The sequence below is a fragment of the Eumetopias jubatus genome, unplaced genomic scaffold, assembly GCF_037043125.1.
Source record: "Eumetopias jubatus isolate StellerSeaLion01/CBP00866 unplaced genomic scaffold, mEumJub1_p1.0 scaffold_9, whole genome shotgun sequence".
In the NCBI taxonomy this organism is placed as follows: domain Eukaryota; kingdom Metazoa; phylum Chordata; class Mammalia; order Carnivora; family Otariidae; genus Eumetopias; species Eumetopias jubatus.
In genome coordinates this window covers 114,344,654-114,369,868 of record NW_028274815.1, presented here as the reverse complement: position 1 = coordinate 114,369,868, position 25,215 = coordinate 114,344,654, and the positions used below count along the sequence as shown (strand labels likewise).

The following is a 25,215-nucleotide window of genomic DNA, read 5'->3' as shown; positions in this document are numbered from 1 at the left end:
GGGAATGTGTGGCTAGAGGGGGGAAATAAACCAAAGAAAACATCAGAGGGCCTTGAAGGACTAATTACGACAGGATGGCCATTTGCTACAAACTGGGTATAAATCATGGAACTCTGGACCTGAAGCCCTAATAATATTACTTTAAAATTGGTGATAATTGTACCTACCTCACGGTCTCAACATGGAAGGCTCTGTAAAGGTTTGCAAATGAATTTTAGCAATTCTGTGTGAGTCTCTGACATTCTCTCAGGACTCATCCCTTTTAGCCTCCAAGCCTTCACTCAGGCCGTGTTGAATGTTGTCCTTACGCTGACTTCTCTACCTCTCCAACCCTGCCATCAGGTTTCTTTAACGACCACGGACTCCCATGATGGCAGCCTGTGAAGTCTTGGGGACTTTTCATTTGGGGCTTGAACCCAGGGCCAGGTGTCATAGAGCTGTGAGGAGCAAGTCCTATTGCCTCTTCACAAACTTCCCTGAGGGTCTTCGTACAGCCCACCCCCCACCTCAGTTCCCACCCCGCTGCTCCCAGGCAAGACAGGCAGACCAAATCTGAAAGTGGTGGGGATGTGGAAGGGAACAGCTTTTATTGGGTGCCTATCATGTGCTGGACCCAGCACTAAGGTCTTGACTTCTGTTAGTCCCCAGAACCACCCTGTGAGGTGGGAGGGGCCCACCTCATCAACAGATTAGGGAATGAAAATCACCCAGGGGTGAGAAACACTAACCGGACAGGAGCCCTAGGTCTGTCTGGCTCCAAATCCAAGACCTGAACAAGCAACTTGTTCAGAGTCCTAGGGCCAGGACCGGGACCCCGATCACCTATTTCTGACTTAAGTGCCAGTGGAGAAAAACCTCCATTTCACACTGATGATCCAATTCCTGCCATCAGGGAAGGGGCGACCCTGCCATTTTGAGCCCTAAAAAGACCCTTGACGCTATTTAGTGTGGTTAGTTTGAGGTAATATCTAAGGAGAAATAGGAGATTCCCTCAAGTTTCTTCCCCTTCTTTGAACCTCAGTTTCTCAAAGTGTAAAACAGGAGGAACAGCTCTGTGGGCTCTGGGAATTCTTTTCTCAGTCTGCCAGCAGGTGGAGCCCACCCGCCATCCCTCCCTTGGCCTCCAGAAAGCTGTGGGAGTCGCGGGAAAGAGGAGTTGTCCCGGGGCCGCGCCTGGGGTGAGTGGGACAAAGCAGGGCGCTGCCCAACCGGGTCTGGCAGAAGGGCCTGCTGAGCCCCAGGCGACTGCCCAGGACTTTAGGGTCCCGCCCCCTGCAGGACATTCTCGGTATTGCAGGGACTGGAGCCCCGAGGGCAGGGACGGACACCCCGGGGAGTGGAGGCCCCGCGTCCGGTGCGAGGGGGGTCCCAGGGCCCGGGATCCCACAGGCGGGAGTGCAGGTGTGTCCCCACCGTCCGCATGGGCTCTGGCTACAGGTAGTTGTCCTCAGCCGCGTCGCCCCCGCTGGGGGAGTCCCGGGCCTCCTCGTCTGTGCTTTCGTCGTCGGGGGCCAGTGCCTCGATGTCGTGCGTGATGTCGGCCAGCAGCCGGTGGAAGGCCTGCGCTTCGGGCCGCTGGGCCGCGCCGTCGTAGCTGCGCACCGCCGACGCCGACGTGGAGCTCATGCTGCGCTTGATGCGCCCGAAGCTGTCGGTGAGGATACCGCCCTCGCGGATGCCCACCCCCTCCAGGAAGCCCTCGAAGTAGCCGATGTCCTGGTCCGGGATGAAGGGCCGCATCCCTGTGGGGCCGACAGGCAGGGGGACTCTTCGAGGTTTAGCCCTCCCCCTCCCACAGTGGAAACACCTTCTGCAGAGATCTGAGTTCAAATCCCCACCCCGCCGCTGGCTGGCTGTGTGGCCTCGCACAAGTTCCTCGACTCAGCGCCAGAGAATAATGACCTAATGCTCGGCACAGAGTAAATGCTCACTACAGGTTAGCTTGTTGTTACTGTAACGGTTACATTCCCATTTATTCGTTGTGTGATCCTCATTAAATAGCTACTCTGAGCCTTACTTTCCTGGCCCGTAAAACGGAGATAATTGCACCAGTTCTCCCGGTGGGGATGTGAGGAGGGGCTTAGCACACACACTGAGTGTCCCGGACAAGTCAGCTTGTTTGGCTTCCATCTCTACTCATTAGCTATGCAACTTCAGTACTTTACTTTGCTTCTCTGAGCCTCAGCTTCCTCATCTGCAATATGGGGAGCCTCAGTTTCCTCGTCTGCAGTATGGGGGCAATAAGGTTCTACTTTCCAAAACTGAAGCATTCAATGGGATGATGCTTGACAGAGGGTAACTGCAAAATGCCCATTAGCTTATTAGTACTATCATTCCTGGTGCTATTATTAGCTTTCCTTACCAGCTGTGTGACCTTGGACAAGCTCCTTAGCCTCTGTGAGCCTCAGCGGCCCCATGGGGTAAATGGGGAGAATCATCCCCTCACCTAGCTTTGCTATGAAGGTGAATGGTTGTATTAGTGCTCTTCTTAGGCCCGGTGACTGCAAGTAGGTCCCTCCTCTGTTCTGCACCTTTCTCCTCAAATGCACCATGGATTTCATGATCTTGGCTTTATTGGAGGCTGAAGAATAGGAGTGAACACTTCTAGCCTGATGCCTGATTGGGAATGTCATGGACCATGTAGGGGCCTTGGCGGACCTTGGTGGGGGGGTGGCAGGTGGCTCACCAAGGAGGAGGAACTTGCGCCGGTCTCCATAGAGCTTCAGCAGACCTGCGCAGTAGTCCTGGATGGGCAGCCCCAGCCGGTACTCCCGCAGCAGCACCGCAAACTGCTGGATCTCAGGGGGCCCCAGTTTACTCCGCAACTGTAGGGACAACATTCAAGATCAGTCCCGGGGAGCAAGCCCCACCCAACCTTTGCCTAAAAGACCCAGAGCCCTCTGTAAGGGTCTATTTGGCCAAGACCTCCCTTGAAACCCTCCCATGGCCTACTGGGGGGCATCAAGACCCTCTGGGCTGCATCTAAGCATGGGATGTAGACTCAAGCTGCCTGAGTTCACATCCTGGCCCCTTGGTCAGTGCTGTGATCTTGGGTAGGTGACAAGCTCCTTGACCCTTACTTTTCTTATATATACTGAGGATAATGGTGGCACCTCCTACTTTGGTCATTAAGAGGATTAAAATGCATAAAAAGTGCATAGAACAGTGCCTGATATAGAGCAAACACTCAATTAATGCTAGCTGACACTAGTTAAGGCTTTCACAAGCTGGCCTCAGTTTACTTTCCTAACCTCATATCCCGCCCTGATCTTCAACGTCTGCTTCGGTTATGTCCAGGATTATCCAGGATTCCTGAAATACTCCCTGTGCTTTCTCCAGCCTCCGGGCCTTTGCTTGTGCTGTTCACATTGCCTGCCCCAGCTCACCGTGACCATGTAATCTTGCAACTGCTCGAGGCCCAGGCCGCTGTGGTCACTGCCGCTGCAGTGGGAGCCATGGAAGGAGGGTGTGGATGTGCCGCTATAACACGCTTCAAATGTATCCTGGGAGCCATTGCTGCAGAGACAGGCAGAAAGGGGGGCCGTCACTCAGCTCCCTCCAGCTCCTCTCCCTGCAGCAGGTGGAGCTGGGAAGGCACAGCTACCGATGCTCTGGGCCCGATGCCTCATCCTAGATCCCATTTTGTCCTCCAAGGCCCCACATTATCTGGCCCTGGCTGCCTCTGTTGCCTCAGTGCACCCTTGCTCTGCATGCTCAGGCCACTCTGCCTTCTCTCTTCTCCAATACTCTAAGTACCTCTTCACCCCTGGGCCTTTGCACATGCTGTTCCCTCTGCCTGGGATTCCTCTCTCCCCCTATCTTTTGCTCAACTAACTCTTACTCATCACTGGAGCTTAAATGTCACCTTCTCGACAAAGTTTTCCCTGACCCCCTCTCCCGATGACTGGGTTAGATCCTCTGTCAAATGTGGTCACAAACCCGTAAGTCTAGCCATGACACATGAGGCCTTTCCAGATCCCCCCGTCAATGTCCATGGCGGCCTCTCGGCTTCTCCTCAAATGCACCAAGCTTCATCTTGCTTCAGACTCCTTGCACTATCTGTCCCTCTCCCTGGGGCCCTCTTCCCTTTTCCTTGTCTGGGAAAAGTTCTCAGTTCAAGTGTCATCGGCTCTGAGAGGCCCTCCGGACTCCCCAGATGAGGAAGGCTCCCACGGCCTCTCTCTCAGTACCCTGAGGTGCTTATTCTCTTTCGTGCTTATCATTAATGCTTATTTCTATTAAATCATGATTTCATTGTCTCCTGCGCTAGACACTGTGCTTGCGCCATGAACCATGCAAAAGCAGGGACGTCGGTTTCTTCCTTTGCTAAGTCCTGCTCTGTGCCAAGCACAGGTCTCATCCTTGTCTTGTTCCCCACTGTAAGCCCAGCACACAGCACAGTCTCTGGCGCGTGGTAGGTACTCAAGAAATCTTGCTTAGTAAAAACTCAACCTGGGGCACCTGAGTGGCTCAGTCGGTTAAGCATCCGACTCTTGATATCAGCTCAGGTCATGATCTCACGGTTGTGGGATGGAGCCCCACATTGGGCTCCAAGCTTAGCTTGGAGTCTGCTTGGGATTCTCTCTCTCCCTCACCCTCTGCCCCTCCCCCTGCTCATGCACACACACTCTCTCAAAATGAATAAATAAAATCTTTTTTAAAATAAAAGATGCTCTCTCCCTCTGTCCCTGCCCCTGCTTTCTCTCTCTCTCTCTCAAAAATAAAAATAAAAATAAATTTTTTTCACCTAAAAAAAAGGTCAACCTGCCTCCTGGTTTCTAAATTGTTCCAGAACCATCTTGCATTATTACCTACAGAAAAGCAGTAGAGTGTAGTGGTTAGGGGATGTGGACCTGGAGCTAGCCTGCTCAGGTTCAAACCTCAGGCCTACAACGTACTAGCTGCTTGACCCTGCGCAAGCTGCTTAGCTTCTCTATTCCTCAGTTTCTCCACCTGTAAAATGGGATGACAAAAACTGATGTCTCAAGAATTGGAGGAGTCCATTCACACGGCCCTTAGAGTCACGGACTACAAGCAATAAATAAACAATAGCCACTGTAATGTTGCTATGTTGATTTAAAAAAAAAAATGCAGCGCTTGGGGGTACCTGGCTGGCTCAGTCGGTAGAGCATGTGACTCTTGATCTTGGGGTCATGAGTTCAAGCCCCATGTTGGGGGTAAGTTTACTTAAAAAAAAATGAAGTGCCTTGTAGAACAGTACTAGGCACACAGCAAGCTCAAAGGTTAGTCATTATCATGATTGCCGTCTCTCCGGCAGACATCATCAGGTTGTTTAAGGACTGGCCCAAGAGCACACAGTATTAAGAAGGCGAGTATATCGCCACCAAAGAGGAAAAAAAAAAGTAAGGCGTATATTACTGGCAGAGATTGCTACCTGTCAAGTCTAAGGCCTTAACAGAACCAGCATGACCCACTTGTCCTAGTTTGCCTGGGACTTCCCTGGCGTTTGCACTGAAATTCCCATGTCCTGGGAACCCCCTCAGTGCTGCGGGCAGGGGTTGGTCATACTAAACAGAACCCTGGACAATGTTGCCAGGTGAGTTTGTTAACGGCACTCCCAGACTTGCTGGCAGCTCCTGGTGGCCATGTGACCAAGTTCTGGCCAATGCAACACAAGCAGAGGCATGAGGTGGGACTCCCAGCAAAGCTCTTTACCGAGCCCTCTGGCAAGCCACTGCGATGACTGGAGCTATGACCATCATCTTGGTCCATGAGGTGACATTGAGGATGGGAGCAAGTGCCAAGGAGTGGGGGAGAAGAGAGGCCTGGACCCCTGCTGACCATGAGGCCATAAACTCCTGGTCTATTTTATATAAGAGACAAGGTGGAAAAAAGCTATCTTGTTTAAAGCTCTACCTTTTTTAGGGTTTTCTACATGGAATTAAAACTAAAGTAAACCCAAATTATTTTTTGGTATTAGCTGTGTTTTGGCTCTGCTGGCCACTGTGTCTGGATGATGAGCAGAGAACTGCAGGCCTACATGGGCCCAGTTCTGGGTTCTGGCTCTCCCCTGGGCCTGTCAGAGTCTGGGTCTGGATCCTCTGAGCTCACTGAAGCCCACAGAGATCAGTTTACCTACGCCCTCCCCCCACCAGGGTCCAGGGCATCAGCACAAATCGAGGTGGGGTCATCTTCTCGCCACCCTCTCTTGCCCACAGGGGGCTCAAGAATGCCCAGAAAAGTGACCGTATTTGCGCAGGGGTGTAGGAGGGGGGCAGGGTGGTACCCACAAGGAGCTGCAGCAGCTGAAATCGGCATCGTAGGCGTAAGTCCCATCCGTGCGGCAGCTCTCACCTGGGGTCAGGAGACAGAGGGGCGGTTAGAGGCAGCAGACCAGGGACCAATATCCCCAGCTCCCTGAGGCCCCAGCCTTAGCCCCTCCCTGTGGTTGGGATGGTGGCTGGAGCATGGATGGCTTTGTAGGCAACCGTAAAGGTGTTAGCTTTTACCCTGAGTGAAATTAGGCAGCCACTGGAAGATTCTGACCATGATTCCTACCCCCACCACCAATACACAGCCAACCTTGGGCACTCACCTCCTCTCTCCTGGCCCTCAACTTCCCCAAGGTTGGGAGAATACCACCTTCCTGCCTGCCTCGTGGGGGTCTTGGGAATAGCAGGTGAGGGAACAGATGAGGTAATGTTTTTAAAACTGTGTTTGAGGCAAGGAAAAAAAAAAAGAACTTTGAGGGAAAGAGCCCCAGATCTTCAGAGGATAGAAGCACCATTTACAGAGAACTTGCTCTCTACCTAGCCCTGTTACCTCTCTGAATCCACTGGCCTTACCCTTCTGATCTTGGCTCACTCAGTGTCACTTCCTCGAGACACCCCCCTGACTTCACAGGTGAGGCCAGTTCCTCAGTCTGTGTTCTCAGAGTACAACATGTGGCTACATTTTACTTGTGTAACTGTGTAATTACAGTGGGCCTACCTGAGCAAAGCAAGCCTTGTGAGAGCAGGGCAACGTCTGGTTCTGCTCCCCAGTACATCCTGCTGATAGCAGGTGCTTCAGTAAATATTTGTTGAATAGAGTGAATTTGTTGAAATACTTGTTGACTTATCTCATTCATTTACCCATCATCCTGTGAGAGTTGATGAACCATCCCAACTTCCCAGTAACCACGGTTCCCACGGATGGGAGTGCCTCCAGGAGGAAAGAGCTCTGTTGCTGGAGCTATGCAAACCGGGAGCACATTGAGGGGGCTGTGGCTGAGGAAATTCACTTAGTGGCCTCGAAAGTAGCATGGGAGTAGCGGCAGATAGAAGCTTTAAAAATCAGACACGCCTGGGTTTGAATCCCAACTCTCCCACTTACTCGCTGAGTAAGACCCTGAGCAATTTATTGACTACTCTGAGCCTTAATTAATGTCCTCATCTGTAAAACTGGAATCATAAGGCTTCAGAGAGTTCTTTCATCTTGTCGAGCATCTGTGGCGTCCCTAGTCCTGTGCTAGGCACAGGGGATACAGTGGCAAATGGACCGACAAGGTTGCTATGGGGATTAAATAAGATGTGGCACATTGGTACTGTGCTTGGCACATAGTCGGTGCTCAGTAAATGCCTCTATTAGTTCGCATTCTCATTCTAGCCCTTGATTGCCTTCAAGAGTGGGTCTGGAAATCTTGGTTTTGACCTAGATTCCTAGTGGAGCTACACAGTTCAGTGAATAGACAATGCATGTGCTTGGATTTCTGCAAAGCAAGGACATCAAAAACGAAAAGTGGGGGAAAAAGTTCAGCTTTGAGGGGCTCACTCTGAATCTGGCAACCAGAATATCTGTGAAGAAGCTAAGTTTGAGGTCATCATGAAAACTGACATTTTATTTTAACTACCTAAGGGTGGCAGGGTTGGGGGAGGACACTGTAATTGTGGTAGCAATCAGGACCCCCAGAGGTGTTCATTGGCCCTGAGTCCTGGGGCAGCCCCCCGCCCCGGCCTCTTGGGATGTTTCACAGCGGGGGGTGGGCAGCCAGGAGTTCCAGTACTCACTGCGGCTGCAGAGCCACGGCCGCTCGGGTGTGGACGTGTAGTGGTAGCCGGCCCGGTCCACGCACTCAATGCTCTGGTCCCCGTAGATGATCTGGAAGACCTGACAGATGAGAGCACAGGACTCCTCGGCAGCATCCTGGCCCCAGGGAGGAGGACAGAGCGCTCAGGCCTCTCCAGGGCCCAGGACACCCCTGCCCCCTTAAACAGTGTGAGGAGTCTCATAGGGCCACACACGCACCTATGGGCACCTTTAAATCAACTCGGAGGGGGCGCCTGGGTGGCTCAGTCGGTTAGGCGACTGCCTTCGGCTCAGGTCATGATCCTGGAGTCCCGGGATCGAGTCCCACATCGGGCTCCCTGCTCAGCAGGGAGTCTGCTTCTCCCTCTGACCCTCCTCCCTCTCGTGCTCTCTAGCTCTCATTCTCTCTCTCTCAAATAAATAAATAAAATCTTTAAAAAAAAATCAACTCGGAGGGCATTCCCCATCAAAATTCTATGGCCATCCTCTGAATCTTTAACTCTGTGATAGAGTCCAGCAGCAACTCTAAGTCTTCTGCTCTGAAAAATGCATCCCAGATTTCTAGGGGATTCATAGGACCTTCTGAAGCTTATCTAAAATAAGCCCTAGGGGCACCTGGGCGGCTCAGTTGGTTAAGCATCCAACTCTTTTTTTTTTAATTTTAATTTTTATTTTTTAAAGATTTATTTATTTGAGAGAGAGAGCATGAGAGAGAGAGAGAGAGAGAGAGAGAGAGAGAAAGCATGAGATGGGGGAGGGTCAGAGGGAGAAGCAGACTCCCTGCTGAGCAAGGAGCCCGATGCGGGACTCGATCCCGGGACTCCAGGATCATGACCTGAGCCGAAGGCAGTCACCCAACCAACTGAGCCACCCAGGCGCCCACATCCAACTCTTGATCTCAGCTCAGGTCTCTATCTCACAGTCATGAGTTCAAGCCCCATGTTGGGCTCCATGCTGGGTGTGGAGCCTACTTAAAAATAAATAAATAAATAAATAATAAAATAAGATAAAATAAGCCCTGGTTTAAATTACCGGTAGGAAGGTGAAGCTCAGAGAAGTCAGGACTAGAACCCAGGACTCCTGATACCTCCTAGGAGGAGGAAGAATCACATGTATGAAAATTTTAGGCTCAACATAGTTACTGCTACTGGATGCCATATTTAGATATGAGCTTGCTGGCACCCAGGGCAAAAATGGAAGTAGGATGAATACATAAACTTCAGTCTCTGATAGGAGGCAGGAATTTCAATTCTTGGGTGAAAGTTTCTCGAGACTGCAAATTTGAAGAGGAATTTGCCTTTCTAATTTACCTCTTTATGTCTTTAAGCAAGAGACCCAGAAAGACAATCTCTGATGAGCCCATCATCATGGTACCATTTCCTATTTTGTGCCTCTAAAAAGCCCAGGGTATGAATTAAAATGTAACCCAGGAGCGGCAGGATTGATCCTTACAATAACCCTACAAAACAGACGGGGGAGACAGTATCCTTCTTTTATAGTTAAAAGCACTGAGGCTTAGAGTGGCTAGGTGACTCTTCCAGCTCACACAGCAAGTTCTTAGCATTAATTACTATTGGCACTCAGGTTTTTTGATTCTAACTCCTGTACCCTCCTTGGGACTAGAAAGCCTTGGGTGGGAGGCCAGAGAATCAGATACTCCTGAAAAACAACTCTTCACAGGCTAAGACTAATTCTCATTGAGCCCTATTTTAGGCACTGGGCCAGCCTCTGAGGTCTCGGGGGTGAATTAGATGAAGTCTGTACCCTCAAGCCCTCACAGTCCAGTGAGATAGACAGGGCGCACTGTTCCCTCTGCTTGGAATTCATTTTCCCGCCAATTCGCCTTGCTGACTCCTTCCTCCCCTTCACATTTCAGTTTAAAAGGCACAAACTCACTTTCTCTATGGAAAATGGATCTCCTCCCTCATTATCACTGCAACCTGTTTGTTTTCTTCTTGGTCCCCACCCCAAGGTATAGGAACATGATATGCATCACTTCATCCATTCATTCAGTATTTATCATGTGCCAGGCACTGTTTTAGGTGTCAGAGATACCGTAGTGAACCATCCAGAATGCACAGGTCTCTTGCACTCTACAAGGAGACCAGTCTGGCTGGAACGAAGTGCAAAAAGGGGGACCTAGAAAGAGATGAGGCCAGAGAGGAAATGGGCTTCAGCCGCCACTATAAGGTGAGCGGCCTTATAAGCAGTTGTAAGGACATTAACTCTTACTTTGAGTGAAATGGGGAGCCATGGCAAGATTTTGAGCCATGATATGATGACACTTATGTGTTAACGGGACTGCTCTCACCGTGGGGGAATCAGGTAATAAGCAAGAGCCCAATCTGTGATCTAAATGCATGATCTGGATGATAGAAGATGGGGCGTGGACCTGGGTGGGGACAGTGGAGGGTGGGGAGAAGTACATAGGCTTGGGATATATTTTAAAAATAAGGCCAACACGGGGCACCTGGGTGGCTCAGTTGGTTAAGCGAGTGCCTTCGGCTCAGGTCATGATCCTGGAGTCCCGGGATCGAGTCCCACATCGGGCTCCCTGCTCGGCAGGGAGTCTGCTTCTCCGTCTGACCCTCTTCCCTCTCATGCTCTCTATCTCTCATTCTCTCTCGCTCAAATAAATAAATAAAATCTTTAAAAAAAGTAAGGCCAACAGGATTTGTTGACGGAATGGATATGTGTTGTGTGAGAGCAAGATGTGTCGCAGATCACTGCCAGGTTTTGATCTGAACGAGGGAAGAACAGAGCTGTCATTAATCAAGACAGGGAGACCAAGGGAGAGCAGGTTTGGGGGAGAAGACTGGGCGCTTAGCTTTGGATGTGTTAGGTTTGAGATAGTCATTAGCCCACCGTATGGAGAGGCCGATTGGAGAAACACGCCTGGAGATTTGCTGAGAGATAACACTTGGAGGTCTCAGTGTTTTAAATGCCATGAGACTGTTTTGTTCGCTAGGGTACTACCGGGTGGGGGGAGGGGTCGGGGGCCCTGGGCCAGAGGAAAAGTTTAGACAACTCAGGACTTGAAGGTGTCTGCTAGATTGTGAGCTCTCGAAGGGAGGGCACCAAATATCTCTTGCTCATCTCTGCATCCATAGCACTTAGCCCAATGCCTAGGACAAAGCTGATGCTCAATAAAGATCGTTAAATGCATAAAAGCAAGGGTGAATATGGAGAATGGGGGGAGGGGAGGAAAGGCAAGAACGCAAGGCTTCTGCCTTGGATGACTGCCATAGTTAACAAGAGTACAGGCTTGAACTTCCTGGGTCCCAGTGTTGAAACCACCACCTGGTTCCTGTGTGACCTTCCACAAGTTACTTAGCCTCTGGGTCTCACTTTCCTCCTCTCTAGAATGAGGAGGGTTGTAATGTTTGCCTCTAGGGGTTAGTGAGAGAACGAAATGTGTTAATGCTGGTTCCTTGCCTGGCATGGGTTGGCATTCCATTCGTGCTGGTATTGAGTGTCCTCATGATTGTTACTGTGGTAGTGCGGACATTGACAACGTGGGAGAAAGAGCAGGGCTGGAGGAGGGGTTAGATCCAGTCTGTTTGGGCTATTTTGAGTTTCCATCCCATTGGGATGGCAAGGGGGAGGTGTCCAGGCTGGAGATTAGAAGCCCTTTGGCGTCGTTGACACACAGGTAGTACGTGAAGTCCTAGGTAGGGCCTCAGGAGGGAGAAGGAAAGACCCCAGGAACGGAGCAGGGTGGGATGGAGAGCGACGCCCTCCAACCCCGGACGCGGCCAGGAGGCAGGGCGCAGGGGCTCCGGGTGCCCTCGGGCTCACCCTGTTGGCCACAGCCAGGATGACAAGATTGCAGTAGGCGTCGGGGCTGGGGTCCTGCGGGTCGAGCGGGTTGGAGCCCGGGTGGCGCCGCTCCCAGCTTCCGCCGCCGCCGCCGCCCGCCTGCCTCCGCTCCCAGCTGCCGCCCGGCTTGCCCGCGCCGCCGCCGCCGCCGCCGGTGTGCCTCCGCTCCCAGCTGCCGCTGAACGTCTGCCGCCGCTCCCAGCTGCCCGACGCCCGCGCCCCGGCGCGCTGGCGCTCCAGGCTGCCGCCGCCGCTGCCCCCGGCCCGGGCCTCTGCGCCCGCGCCCCCGCCCCACGCCATCCGCCAGTCCAGGCTGCAGATGGTGTGGCGCCGCTCCGTGGTGCCCCCCCGCCGCTTCTCAGGCGCAGCGCCCGGCGGGCCCGGGTCGCGCCCTGCGCCGCCGGGGCTGGCGTCTACGCCGGCTGGCACCGGGTCCACGCCCAGACCTAGGAGAGGCGGGACGGCGGTCAGGAGATCCGGGCTAAGAGCCCCCTCCCGAGACCAGCTGCGAACCAGCGGCGCCTGGCCCCACCTCGGCCTTCAAAGTCTTGAGGCCAGATCCGCCCCCCCGCGTTGTCCTTACTTTTGGGACCCGCCCCCGGCCTCGGCTCCACCCTAGTCTTGCCTGCGGTCTGACCTGTCCCACCGTAACTCCAGCCAGGAGCTCCGCCTCCTCGGCATATGGCCACGCCCCTGGCTCAGACTCCGCCCCTCTCCCGAGCTCTCGGTTCGCCGCTGTCTTGCTCTGCTTCACCACGCGCTTTAACTTCAGGTCCCAGAATTTGGGCTCCTCCAGCCTTCCCAGCCCCGCTACCTGGCCTCAGGCTGTTGGATCAAGCAAGCTATCCACCCTTCAAACTCAACCTCAACCTGGGGCCGCGTCTTCTTGCGTATGGCCATGGCCTGCTCTTAGTCTCAGGGTAGCGTGGTTAGGCCTTTTCCATCACACACCATCCACCCTCAGCAACCCACCCCCTCCCCACCCCAGGTCACTCCTTTCCCAAAACTAGACGCTGGGACCCTTCTCTCCGCGTTCACCTCCCGGCCCTGCCCCCGGCCCTGCCCCGGCCCCGCCCCCGCCCCGGCCCCGCCCCCGGCCCCGCCCCGCCCGCTGTACCGGTCTTAAGCACCAGCAGGTGCAGCGCGTCGTCCTGCAGGTAGGAGGCGGCGGCGATCTCGTGCGTGGGGATACGCAAGATTAGCTCCTCATTGTCGCGCCAGGTGAGCAGCAGGCAGCGGGCCGACAGGCTCAGGATGCTGTCCTGCTCCGCTGTGGTCTTCAGCGGCAGCTCCTTCAACTGCTGCCGGGGGAGTCGGATCTCTTGGGTCCCCGAGGGGCTCGGGTGGGGGAGGAAGAAGAGGAAAAGACCCAGCCCTAACCCTCCCCAGGGCCTCACCCTGGCCGTGTCCAGCAGCTGCAGGAGCTCGTCGCGGCTGGAGGGGTTCAGTGAGGAGGTAACCCAGGTGAGGTGGCCCAGGAACTGGACAGGAAATGGGAGGTAGGGGTGGGAGAAGGGCACAGAGAGGTCACCTTGAAGCCTTGGATAACGCAGAACTCCTCACTGACCCGGTGAATATAGACTGAAGTAGCAATGTCTGAACTGATCATAACCTGATAATAACTATTAAGGTGGTCACAGAAGCCAGACCCCAAAAGATGATGCCCCAAATCAATACAGTAATTCTTCATTCATTTTTAGTTAAAACTTAATGTTATCCTGAACTTTAATGTTCTTCAGTGTAAGAAATGAACTTTATTTTTAGTTTTGGAATTCTTCTAGGTGAAGTCCACCAATCAGACCTTGTTCTTCTTTTATTCTCTATGGAAATTTCAGTCCCCAATATTTAAGTGGATTTATTAGTTAGCTTTACCCTCCATATATGGTAAAATACAGGATGCCGGTTAAATTTGAATTTCACATAAACAGTGAATACTTTAAAAAAAATTTTTAAGTATTTTTAGGGGGCACCTGGGTGGCTCAGTCGTTAAGCGTCTGCCTTCGGCTCAGGTCATGATCCCAGGGTCCTGGGATCGAGCTCTGCATCGGGCTCCTTGCTTGGCAGGAAGCCTGCTTCTCCCTCTCCCACTCCCCCTGCCTTGTGTTCCTGCTCTCGCTATCTCTCTCTGTGAAATAAATAAATAAAATCTTTATAAAAAAAAGTATTTTTAGTCCCGTGCAATATTTAGGACATATTAATACTAAACAAGTACTCATTGCTTTTCTGAAATTCACATTTGCTCCTTCATGATGCTTATGAAACAGTAGTAAAACCCTTGAGTGACCTCAGTCCCCTCTGGCTTACTGAACTGGGTTCTTTTAACAAGTTCATCCACTGTCTGAGTAGCAACAACATTACTGTGGTAAAACCTCACAGGAAGGTGTGGCTTTTCCCATCTGCTCTCTCCTGTGAGTAGGTTTTGAGCCCCGTGTTGAAATGGAAACACTGAGTGGGTGGAGGTCATTTGCTGAGGATCCACAGCATAAGGCAGGAGCTAGGCTGTCCTGAACCCAGGTCTCTTTCCCCTGAGCATCCCCTGTGTGAGACTGGGCTGATCAGGGCTTGGTGTGAGAGAGAGGTACAGTCTCTCCTGATGGGATCCAGAACACGCTACCCCCAAATATGGCACGTTGGCATATTGAATATCTTAAGCTTGAAGGAGTTGAAGAAAATGGTAGAAGCAGGAAGGTTTCTCTGACCTTCCCCCACCCTTCTTCCCCCGAAAGCAGGAGATATGTCTCCCACCTGAAAAGTACCCTCCCTGTACCTGGAGGGAGACCTCCTTCTCACCAGACAGAGGGAATTTAGGGCCGAAAAGGCTGTATAAACACACCTTGTTATTTCTTCGCCTTTTACTCCCCTAGCCCAAACCCTTCTGCCTTGTCAGTTCTTCATAAATTTAGTGTCAAAAAGATATAAAAGCTTCCTGCTCTGGTCACTGCTTTGGGTCTTCGTTCCCTTGCGAAAGCTCTCATGGACATGTAACCATTTAATAAAATGTGCACACTTTTCTCCTGTTCATCTGTGTTTGTTGGCCTCATTTTCAGACCCAGCCAGGGACCCTAAGAGAGTTAAGGAAGACGTTACCCCTCCTTTATTCCCCACCCCAAGATTCTGCCCACCCTTCTCCTCACTCTATGCATACCTTGACCTCTTTCTCCAGATAGTCACACAGCAGAATCTGAGGGTCGATGAGGTAGTCAGGGGGGAAAAGGGGCATCGAGTGCAGGGGCCGGCGACTCACACTGGTCCGAAAGGCAGCTCGGCGCCCAGCCTTGGGGAACACCAGCCTCCGGATGGGGGATACAAAGCCCTGGGTGGCGGGGAGGCAGGGAGAACAACAGTAACAACAGCAACTGGCTTTATGGAGCATTTCTGCATTCGGGGGGAAACAACAGTAACAACAGCAACTGGCTTTATGGAGCATTTCTGCATTCGGCATTGTACTTACTTACATAGTACCTAATTTAATTCTCATAGACTCTGCAGAAGGGGTACCTCTGTGATCCCCATTTTACAGATGGAGAAACTAAGCCTCAGAGAGGTTCCCTCTCTCGCTGTGTCTCTCTCTGTCAAATAATTAAAATCCTTAAAAATAAAATAAAATAAACACCCAGGTGAGGGCGGAGGGCGTGCTAAGGCCCAGGCCCAGGCCCAGACTGAAGGAGTGGGTCTAGGCTGGGGCAAGTAAGAAAAATATTAAGATTCAATGTCGCTGAGTGGTGAGTGCACAGGTATTTGTCACGCTATTCTCTGTGCTTTCCCCCCAATTTGAAATGGCTAGTTAGTACATTTAAGGAGAATCCAGCAGACACCTGCACAAAAAATGGCCTACAGCAAGATTCAAGAAGCCAGTTCTAGGCTCCAATGCAGCCCAACAGAATCTAAATCTCACAGGAAAGTGTGAGCACCACTTTAGAGCAGTTCTCAGTGAGTATGGTTCCTGGGTCAGCAGCGGCAGCACTGAGGAACTTAAGAGAAATGCACATTCTCCCATTCCATCCTAGATCTACTGGGTCAGAGCTTGGGGGTGAGACCCAATGATCTATGTTTTAACAAGCACTCCAGGTGATTCTGATACAGGCCCAGCTCATATTTTAAAACCACTATCTTGGAGCTTCTGAGAAATGAGAACAAATGATCTGGGAAAGGGTGTTCCAGGCAGGTTTGCATGGTACATGCAAATCCCTGGGGCTGGCTGAGCATGAGCCTGGGGAAGATGCACACGTGGTCTATTGCAGCTGAATGATGAGATGAATGAGCCATAGAGGGCCTGAATGCCAGCTGGGACTTGATTCTGTGTATGTGAGTGTGTGTGTGTGTGTGTGTGTGTGTGTGTGTGTGTGTGTGTGTGTGGAGTGGAGAGGTAAATGTTTTGTCTGTGGCCTTTAATGGTCCAGCCCTGCCCACGTCTCCAGCCTCATTTTACGCACACCCCCACCCCCACCCCCGCCGCCCCTCGCTCCTGCCCTCCAGCTACAGGGCCATCTTTCCAGTCCTCCCTACTTTCTCTGTTCCTTCCTACTGCAGAGCTTTTGCACATGCTGTTCCTCTGCCTGAAATGCTCTTCCCTACCCCCTTTTCTTTCACCCATCAGATCTCAGCTCAAACTGACCAGTCTAGGGTTGGGTCCTCCTAATATTCTATATCCCAGCACTGTGTATGGAGTCTCTTATGCAATTTTATATTCACTGCTTTTTTAAAAAAAATTAAAAGTTGCTTTCCCCACTAGACTGTGAGCTCCAGGGAGGGAGCAGAGACCTTGTCTGACTTTGCTCACCACTACATCATCCCCAGTACCAGGCACCATGCTTGGCACATAATAAGGGTTCAGTAAATATCTAGAGAAGGGATAAACCCAGAGAGAAGCAGCACTATGTCTTGACTCCCTTCTGAGCCCTCATGATTCACATGGGAGCCCTTTAGACCAGCCTGACCTCAGTTTCTTGAAGAGAGCTGGGTGGTGGTGGGAGTTGGAATCCGAGGGACCCCCTGAATGGCAAAGACAACCAGGTGAGGTGCCCAAGGAACCAGACTAGAAAACTGACAGTAAGGAGGGGTGAGGATCTATGGGGTGAGGGGGATGACCCTCAGGCTGAGGCCTTCGGAGCAGAGCTGTTCTGGCATAAAGATGGGGAGGGGGCAGGCTAGGCTGGAACCCAGCAGGGGAGCAGGTAAGTGTCTCAACCTGGATAGGCAGCCTTATAGCACAGACTTGCCCTGGCTGAGCTCCTTCTGTCTGGGGAGGTAAGGAGCAGAGGAATGGGTCTGTTCTGTGTTTGTCTCTCAGTCTGAGGAGCCCCCAGGAAAGCCATGGAAGCAGGTTGGGAGTATCTCCCAAAACAATCTGTCTGGCTGGGTTTCCCCGGAAGGTGCCTGTCTGTCTGTCTATTCATTCCAGGGATGGCAGACGCCGCTTGAGAGTGGGGAGATAGGTTAGGGAGCTTGAGTCCAAATGTCTGACTGCCCAAGGGTGGGAAGGACAGTCTTTTCTGATGAGAAGAAAGACTCTACCCATGCCACTCACTGTCCCTCCCCCCCACCCCAGGCCTCCCACTTTACCAGCTCCACAGACATTTCTTTCCCCTGCATCCCTCCCAACCTCCCACCTACCTTTTTCCCTTTCTTGACTTCATATTCCATGGTGAAGCGTCTCCTCCACTCTTGCCACCCTTCTGACCATCTCCTCCACCCTCTCCCCACCACGCAGTTCCTTTGTTCTTTTTCCTGCCTGGTCGGAAACTCCACCAGCCCCGGAGTTCCTGCCCCTCCCGTCTGATAGTGAGCAGAGGTGGGGGGTCAGAGGCGAGTGGAGGATGCAGGCTTGGGCCCCTCCAACTGAAGAGTGGAAGGAAACCCAGCCAGAACAACCTACCCGGGGAGAAGGCCTCAAGCCTCCCTCCAGAAGGCTTGCTGTTGAGGGGGCTTGGGAACCGAGTAAGGCTGGGGAAGGGCCTCCCAGTTGGGAGTCTGAGAATCCCAAATTCCAACCCTACTTCTGCCACTGACCTTGTTGTGTGACCTTGGCAAGGCAAGTCATTCCCTCTTGTACAGCCTCGGTTGCCCCCTCCTCTCTATGAAGTAGGAATAAACATCGTCTCCCTCCCTGGCTGCTGTGGTGAGAAATAAATACAAGAGTAGATAGGAAAATGCTTCCTAAACTATAGAATATTGTGTCCAAGCAAGTTATGATTTTAAAAATTAATCATTACCATTAAGGGAGGCAGTATTCATGGGGTTCGAGGATAGGCTGCCTGAGTTTGAATCCTGATTTTATCACTTACTAGGGTGATGACCTTGGGCAAGTCCCTTACCCACTTGTTTCCCCATCTATAAAATGGGCATAATAGCAGTCTGACCTCATGGTGACCTTGTGAGGATTAAATGCACTTAGAAGAGCTCCTGACACATATGAAATGCTCAATAAATGTTAACTATTTACCTATCCATGTGTCTGTGTGTCCTGGGCTGTTTTACTGTCTCTTGGCAGAATATTAGTGAGGCGAGTTTCCCTTTGTGATTCTTTGATGAGCACTTTACGTATTTCATCTCTCTCGTTCCTTACAATATTGGGGTATCATTATACCTATTATACAGATCAAAAAATCAGGCTCAACTGCAGAGGCTGACCCAAAAAAAGTCATCAAGTTTATAAGAGGAGGACCTGAGATTTCTGGCCAGTCTGGATCTGAAGCCTAGTTCCTTACCTCTAGGGCCAGTGTGCTCAGCGTGTCCCACCCAGGACAGTTGGGAAGGTGTCGATTGACCCATCCACACCTTGCCATGATACCTGGGTTCTGGAAGCCCTAGTTCTGGAACTGATTTGCTATATGATCTAGGGCAGTTTGCTTATTTTAATGTTTCTGGGCCTCAGCTTCCTCATCTTTCCGATGGGAACAATGATCCCAAATGCCCTGCCCTGTAGTCAGAGGTGTGGTGAGAAAGACATCGGACTATGTGTGAGAAAGCAGGCAGGAATTGTGAAGTGCAGGAGCTGATGCACTGGATGGTCTTGAAAGTTTCTTCTGAAAGCACAGGTGTGCAGAAACAAAGAGAAAGAAAAACGAACGAACGAACGAACGAAAGAAAGAAAGAAAGAAAGAAAGAAAGAAAGAAAGAAAGAAAGGAGGAAGGAAGGAAGGAAGGAAGGAGAAAGAAAGAAAGAAAGAGAAAGAAGAAAGAAAGAGAAAGGAAGAAAGAAAGGAAGAAAGAAAAAAAGAAAAAGGAAGAAAGGAAGAAAGAAAAAGAAAGAAGAACAAAAGAAAGAAAGAAAGAAAAAGAAAGGAAGAAAGAAAGAAAGAAAAGAAAAAGAAAGGAAGAAAGGAAGGAAGGGAGAGAAAGCAGGCACAAGTGTGCCAGGTCAGTGCCCACTGGAGTGAGAGAGAGCTCCCCACTGCCTCTGGGTGTGGGGGCCTCTGGAGCCTCCAACCACTCGCCTTCCCCCCCTCCGGGGGAGGGGAAATGGTCCAGGCTGCTTAGTGTAGCTCACAGAGCCCCTCCCTCCTGCTCCCCTGTACCGGGCTGGCTGGCCCAGCAGCAGGAAGTGAGATCTCCGCCAGCATGCCAAGCCAACAGGAAGAGGCCAGGATGTGCAACCTAATCCCTGACTGCTCCAGACAGCAAAACTCCCACTTAACTCCTTGAGCAAGTGCCAAGTTCCTCAGTTTCCCTATCTGTAAAAGGAGGACTTCTGTTATTCCTGAACTAACTCCCAAGTATCACTGAACTGCTGGGAATATCAAATAGGACAAGAAGCATTCAGAATGGTGCTAGAAATAGCAAACTCTCTTTGCATAACCTGCAGTGCCCACCCCAGGGCCACGAACAGGTCAAGTGCTTAGTAAATGTCAGTGGAAGTAGGTGGAGACAGGTGGACGTAGGTTCAAACGTGTATGACCTTGAACAGGTGATTTCTCAGAGCCCCAGAGTCTCATGTGTCAAAAGCAAGATAATGATGATGCTTGCCTCATAAGGCTGCTGCAGGGATTACATGGGAATAGAAGCATATACAATGGTAAAATCGATAATTAAAACTGGCTTGTGAGGATAAAGAAGAAGTTGTATATATGTATATATATACAAATTTATACACACACACACGCACATACACACACACACACTGGAATATTACTCAGCCATAAAAATGAACAAAAACTTGTCATTTGCAACAATGTGGGTGGAACTAGAGGTATTATGCTAAGTGAAACAAGTCAGTCAGAGAAAGACATATACCACATGATTCCACTCATATGTGGAATTTAAGAAACAAATGAGATGAACATAGGGGAAAGAAAAAAAGGAGGGAGGCAAACCATAAGAGACTCTTATTTATTTATTTGAGAGAGAGAGAGCGTGCGCTCGCACTCATACACGTGTTGGGGGCGGGGCAGAGGGGGAGGGAGAGAATCCCAAGCAGACTCCCCACTGAGTGCGGAGCCAGATGAGGGCCTCAATCCCACAACCCACAACCCTGAGACCATGACCTGAGCTGAAATCAGAGTCAGATGCTTAACTGACTGAGCCAGCCAGGCACCCCAAGAGACTCTTAACTATAGAGAAAAAACTGAGGGTTGCTGGAGGGGAAGTGGGGGGTTGGGAGGGCACTTGTGATGAGCACTGGGTATTATATGTAAGTGATGAATCACTAAATTCTACTCCTCAAACTAATGTTACATTATATGTTAACTAACTAGAATTTAAATAAAAACTTGAAACATTAAAAAAAAATTAGGGGGGTGCCTGGGTGGCTCGTTAAGCGTCTGCCTTCGGCTCAGGTCATGGTTCCAGGGTCCTGGGATCGAGCCCCGCATCGGGCTCCCTGCTAGGCGGGAAGCCTGCTTCTCCCTCTCCCACTCCGCCTGCTTGTGTTCCCTCTCTCGCTGTGTCTCTCTCTGTCAAAGAAATAAATAAAATCTTAAAAAAAATAAAATAAAATACAAAATAAAAAAAATTAGGGGCACCCGGCTGTCTCAGTCAGTGGAATGTGTGACTCTTGATCTCGAGGCTGTGGGTTCGAGCCCTACACTGGATGTGGAAATTATTAAAAATAAAATCTTAAAAAAAAAATAACTTGTGAATTGAAAAAGAGGAGTAAAACAAAGTCCTTGCTCTCAAAGACTTAACAGTTGTGGCAAATAGGATTCATCTCTTTTGAGACACCTTCAGTGGGTTGGCAGGGGCAGCCTTGAGCTCTGTGTAGAAGACTATAAAACCAGATCTACTCAGCATGAAGAAGGGATTGATTATCAATGCCTGCCATGGGACAGGAGGTGGGAATGTGGCAGCGGGTGTACAGCGCATATGCTGACCCTGATCTGGCTGGAGAGAAAGACACATAAGCAAAAACTCCGAGACCGGCCAAGCAACTTGTTTGGGGAGGGCAGAATCAGGAGCCATTCCACCAAGCCCTGTTATATTCAAGCCAAGCCTTGAAGGACATAGGGAAGGAAGGTCACTCTAGACAGAGGAAATAGCTTGAGCAAACACACTGAGCCTGGGTTGTGATGCTTTTGGCTGCAGAGAATAGGCTGCCCAATCAAAGGGCTTTGACAATAAGGAAAATATATTACCTTCAAGACAAGGAGTCCAAAGGCATGTGATTTCAGGGCTGGCTAATTGAGCAGCCCAAAATGGCATCAAGTTCCATACATTTTCGACTGTGCTGCCGTTATGGGCTGAATTATGTCTCCCTGAACTTATATGTTGAAACCCTAACACCTAGTACCTCAGAATGTGGCTGTTTTCAGAAATAAGGCCTTTAAAGTGGTAACCAAATTAAAATGAGGCTGTAGAGTGGGCTCTAATCTAATCGGACTGGTATTCTAAGAAGAGGAAATTCGGACACACAGAGAGATACCGGCGGTGTGCGCGCACGCGCATGCACACACACACACACACACACACACACACACACACACACACGGAGGAAAGACCACACAAGGACAGAGTGAGAAGGCAGCCATCTACAAGTGAACGAGAGAGGCCTCAGGAGAAACCAACCCTGCCGACACCTTGATCTCAGCTTCTCGCCCCCAGAACTGTGAGAAAATACATTTCTGTTGTTTAAGTCCCCCAGGCTGTGGTATTTTGTTATGGGGGCCCTAAGAAACTCATACAGTTGGCCAGATGGCTGCAGTGGTTTTTGGAGTGATACAGACATGATGTCATTCCTCATTATCCTGCTTTTGATGTGATCCGCCCTTGATGAGGCTGAAGATTTTCCCCTTCCTGTGTGTCTTTTTATTGTGCACTTGTCCCACAGATGCTTCAGAAAACTTCCCTTAGGAGTCTAGGAGCCAGATGTATTAGCCAGGATATATTTTGGCTGCAACAAAGACACAAATACCATTGGCTCAAACATAATAGAAGTTTCTCTCTTCTATCACCTAAGCAGTTCAGGGCAGCATACCTGGGACTGCTGGGTCCGGGAACCAGGGGCTTCCTATCTTCCTGCTAGGCCATATTGGGATTTTGTTCTCACCTTCAACACAGCTGCGGTCCAACCAATAGGAAGGATAAACCCAGCCGGGGAGAGCACAACGCCTCCCTTTAAAGGGATGACCCGTAACTAGTACAAAATTCTACTGCTCAATCCCACTGACTAGAACTTGTTTCCTTGGCCACAGCTAACTGCAAAGGAGGCTGGGCAATGTGGTCTTCTATTCTGGGGGGCCACCGGGCCCAGCTAAAACTTCCTCTATAGACAAAAGAGAGCATGGATACTGGGGAACACATAGCAGTCTCTGCCTCACAGAATTGAGTCATATGCCCCTGCCACCACCAATCCTAGGTCAGGGGAATGATCTTGGACCAGTGGTTCTCAAACTTGAGTGAGCATCAGAATCACTTGAAAGACTTGTAAAAAGATGCTGCTCTCCACCCAACCCCACGGGTGGCTAATCAAGTGGGTCTGGGTCTGGGCGGAGCCTGAGAATCAGCATTTCTAACAAATTTCCCGGTAGTGCTGGTCTAGGGATCATGTTGTTTTTGTTTTTGTTTTTGTTTTTAAAGATTTTATTTATTTCTTTGACAGAGAGACAGCGAGAGAGGGAACACAAGCAGGGGGAGTGGGAGAGGGAGAAGCAGGCTCCCTGCTGAGCGGGAGCCCTACACGGGGCTCGATTCCAGGACTCCAGGACCATGACCCGAGCCAAAGGCAGATGCTTAACGACTGAGCCACCCGGGAGCCGCTAGGGACCATGTTTTGATAACCACTGTCTTGGACCAATTGTAACTTGCCTCCTGGGGCCAAGTGGGGACTATGTTCTCTGAGCATTTGGGATGGGGGTCTCTAGGAAATGGGGCTCCACCTGCATGAGAAACTAGTGAGAAAAGCTGTTGGGTGGCAGGCAGGAGAGGCTCACAAAAACAGGAAGATGAATGGTTTGGAGAGGCCAGGTGGGGTAATGTTGGAGATAAGGATCAAGAAGTTATTTGGCGCCCAGTAGTGAAAAGTCAGCACCACGCAAAAGTTTCAATCTTTATCCTGAAGGCCCTGGGGAGCCATGGAGGTTCTAAAGTAAGGAACTGTGGTGATCAGATTTGTAAGAGGTTGAGGGTGCATTAAAGCAGTGATCCTCAAAGCAGGGTTCTCAAACCCCTAGCCAGAATCCCCTGGAGAACTTTTAAAATGCAGACTTCCAGGCAAGCTCTATCCACCTCCCTTCAGGAGATGGAAACCTGCATTTAAAAAACAAAACCCCCTCCACCCCAAGTGATTCTGTGCACTTTGAAGTTTGAGAACCACTGGATAGAGGGTGGAAACCCTGGAGGCAGGGAGATCTTTTAGGGGCAATACTCACTAGAAAGTAAGCTCTATGAGGGCAGGGATCATGCTGGTTTTGTATCTTTCTTGTTCACAGTACCTAAAAGAGTGCCTGGCACATAATAGGTGCTCAACAAATATTTGGCTTAGTGGCGTTAGGAACTTCAGTCTGGGTTTTGATTTTGTCTCGGATTCATTCTAGGACCCCTGGTAAGTCTGTCCCCAAGTCGCATCTCTTTTTTCCCCTTATCTGTAAAATAGTTCGGAGATAATCCCTAAGAACGTGGGTGGGGGTAGGTACTATGGTGAGCTCTTTGAATTGTGTAAGACTGATAAATCACAGACCTGTACCCCTAAAACAAATAATACATTATATGTTAATTTAAAAAAAAAAAGAATGTGGGAGGGGGCATTCCAGTTGATTGATTGAGGCGCTGTCCAATCAACAGGGATTTCTGTGTACTCTCCTGTTCCCCTCCCAACCAAATGCTTTTGTCTCTTTAGGGAAACGGAGGGGTCCTGGCAGAACATATCCTTCCTTCCTTCCCTCTCCCTCCTTCCTCTTCGCCTTCCTCTGGCGCGGAACAACCAAAACAATAGGACACAAGCAGCACGTACTGAAATGACTTTTAATATCTCATGTCGCAGCAAAATTAAAAATATACAAAAAGTTTGTGGTGTACAAAAGAGTCTCAGTACAGAAGCCCCAGCTTGGGGTCTCCTCCCCCTCCTAGGGGAAGCGCAGAGGGGTGAGTGGGGGCGGGAGACTAAGGATGGCACAGATGTAGTAAATACCAGGAGGTGGGACCAGGAATGGGAAACAGAAATGGGCAAGGGTGGGGGCCGACTAGGGAGCGAAGAAAGAACCTGGAGGGGAGAATCACCCGGAATTGTGCTGAGGGAGGGAAGTCAGCCCCTCAATCATGGCTAGTGATTCCTGGAGTTGGAGATAGAATGGAGGGAAAAGCATCAGTGCTGGGAATGTTCTGGTGGGACCCCGAAGGATCTGGGTTCTGGGTTCTGATCCCACCCTGCCACCAACTGGCCTAGTGACCTTGGGCAGGCTGCCTCTGTGGGTCTTCCCCCCTTCTGTAATACAGGATGCTGGATGAGTAAACCAGATTCCCAACTTGGGATCCCTAAGGATCGGTGGAGGCAGGGATGGAGGTGTGTGAGTGCTCTTGAGAATTGTGTGTTAAACACTCCGATATAATACAGACATTCCCCCACCCTCAAGCCCTAAAAGCTAACTTGAGGCCTTGGTAGCATTTATCTACGATCATAAGCTCAGCTTGAGTTAACTTAATGTGGAAAGATTAATTATTCTTCAAGAAGTGAGGCTTGTTTGGAAGAAAAATCTCCCAAATTATAAGAGGGGGCTCTGGGAATCATTCAGGTCCTGTCTAGCTATTTTACTAGTTTGGAAAACCAAGGGGGTTAGTTGGGGGCTGTGTTTATCTGAGAGCACCCTCCCTCCCCCTACCAAGTTTGGTGGGTTAGCCCAATGGAGACAGGTCTGGTTTGGGTCCTGGGATATTTGGGTGAGAGAGATGGAGAAATATCCCCCCCCCACCCCCCCAACCCCCCACCGCCCTCCTCCCTCA

General features: G+C 50.6%; 1 protein-coding gene across 2 annotated transcripts; it reads right to left on the bottom strand.

Moving 5' to 3' along the window:
• Positions 1-1,431: 1,431 nt before the first annotated feature.
• Positions 1,432-17,490, bottom strand: CCM2L (CCM2 like scaffold protein). 2 transcript variants are annotated; one of them, XM_028118942.2, is made up of 10 exons: positions 17,461-17,490; positions 14,993-15,160; positions 13,245-13,328; positions 12,965-13,148; positions 11,827-12,293; positions 8,010-8,145; positions 6,252-6,315; positions 3,387-3,516; positions 2,687-2,825; positions 1,432-1,742 (listed from the first exon to the last, which is right to left on the bottom strand). In XM_028118942.2, exons 1-10 carry the CDS (start codon positions 17,488-17,490, stop codon positions 1,432-1,434), a joined length of 1,713 nt encoding a protein of 570 aa, XP_027974743.1. The 2 variants fall into 2 exon arrangements, with proteins under 2 accessions (XP_027974743.1, XP_087882390.1); XM_088026264.1 differs by lacking the exons at positions 1,432-1,742; positions 6,252-6,315 and having other exon boundaries at positions 2,723-2,825.
• Positions 17,491-25,215: the final 7,725 nt, after the last annotated feature.

Excerpts from the sequence above, each read along its gene's own strand:
- CCM2L (XM_028118942.2), bottom strand. The coding sequence starts at position 17,490 with ATGGAATATGAAGTCAAGAAAGGGAAAAAG. Across the intron at positions 15,161-17,460 it reads AAGTCAAGAAAGGGAAAAAG|GGCTTTGTATCCCCCATCCG; the intron begins GTAGGTGGGAGG and ends CCCGCCACCCAG. Across the intron at positions 8,146-11,826 it reads TCCTGGCTGTGGCCAACAGG|GATGCTGCCGAGGAGTCCTG; the intron begins GTGAGCCCGAGG and ends CCCTGGGGCCAG.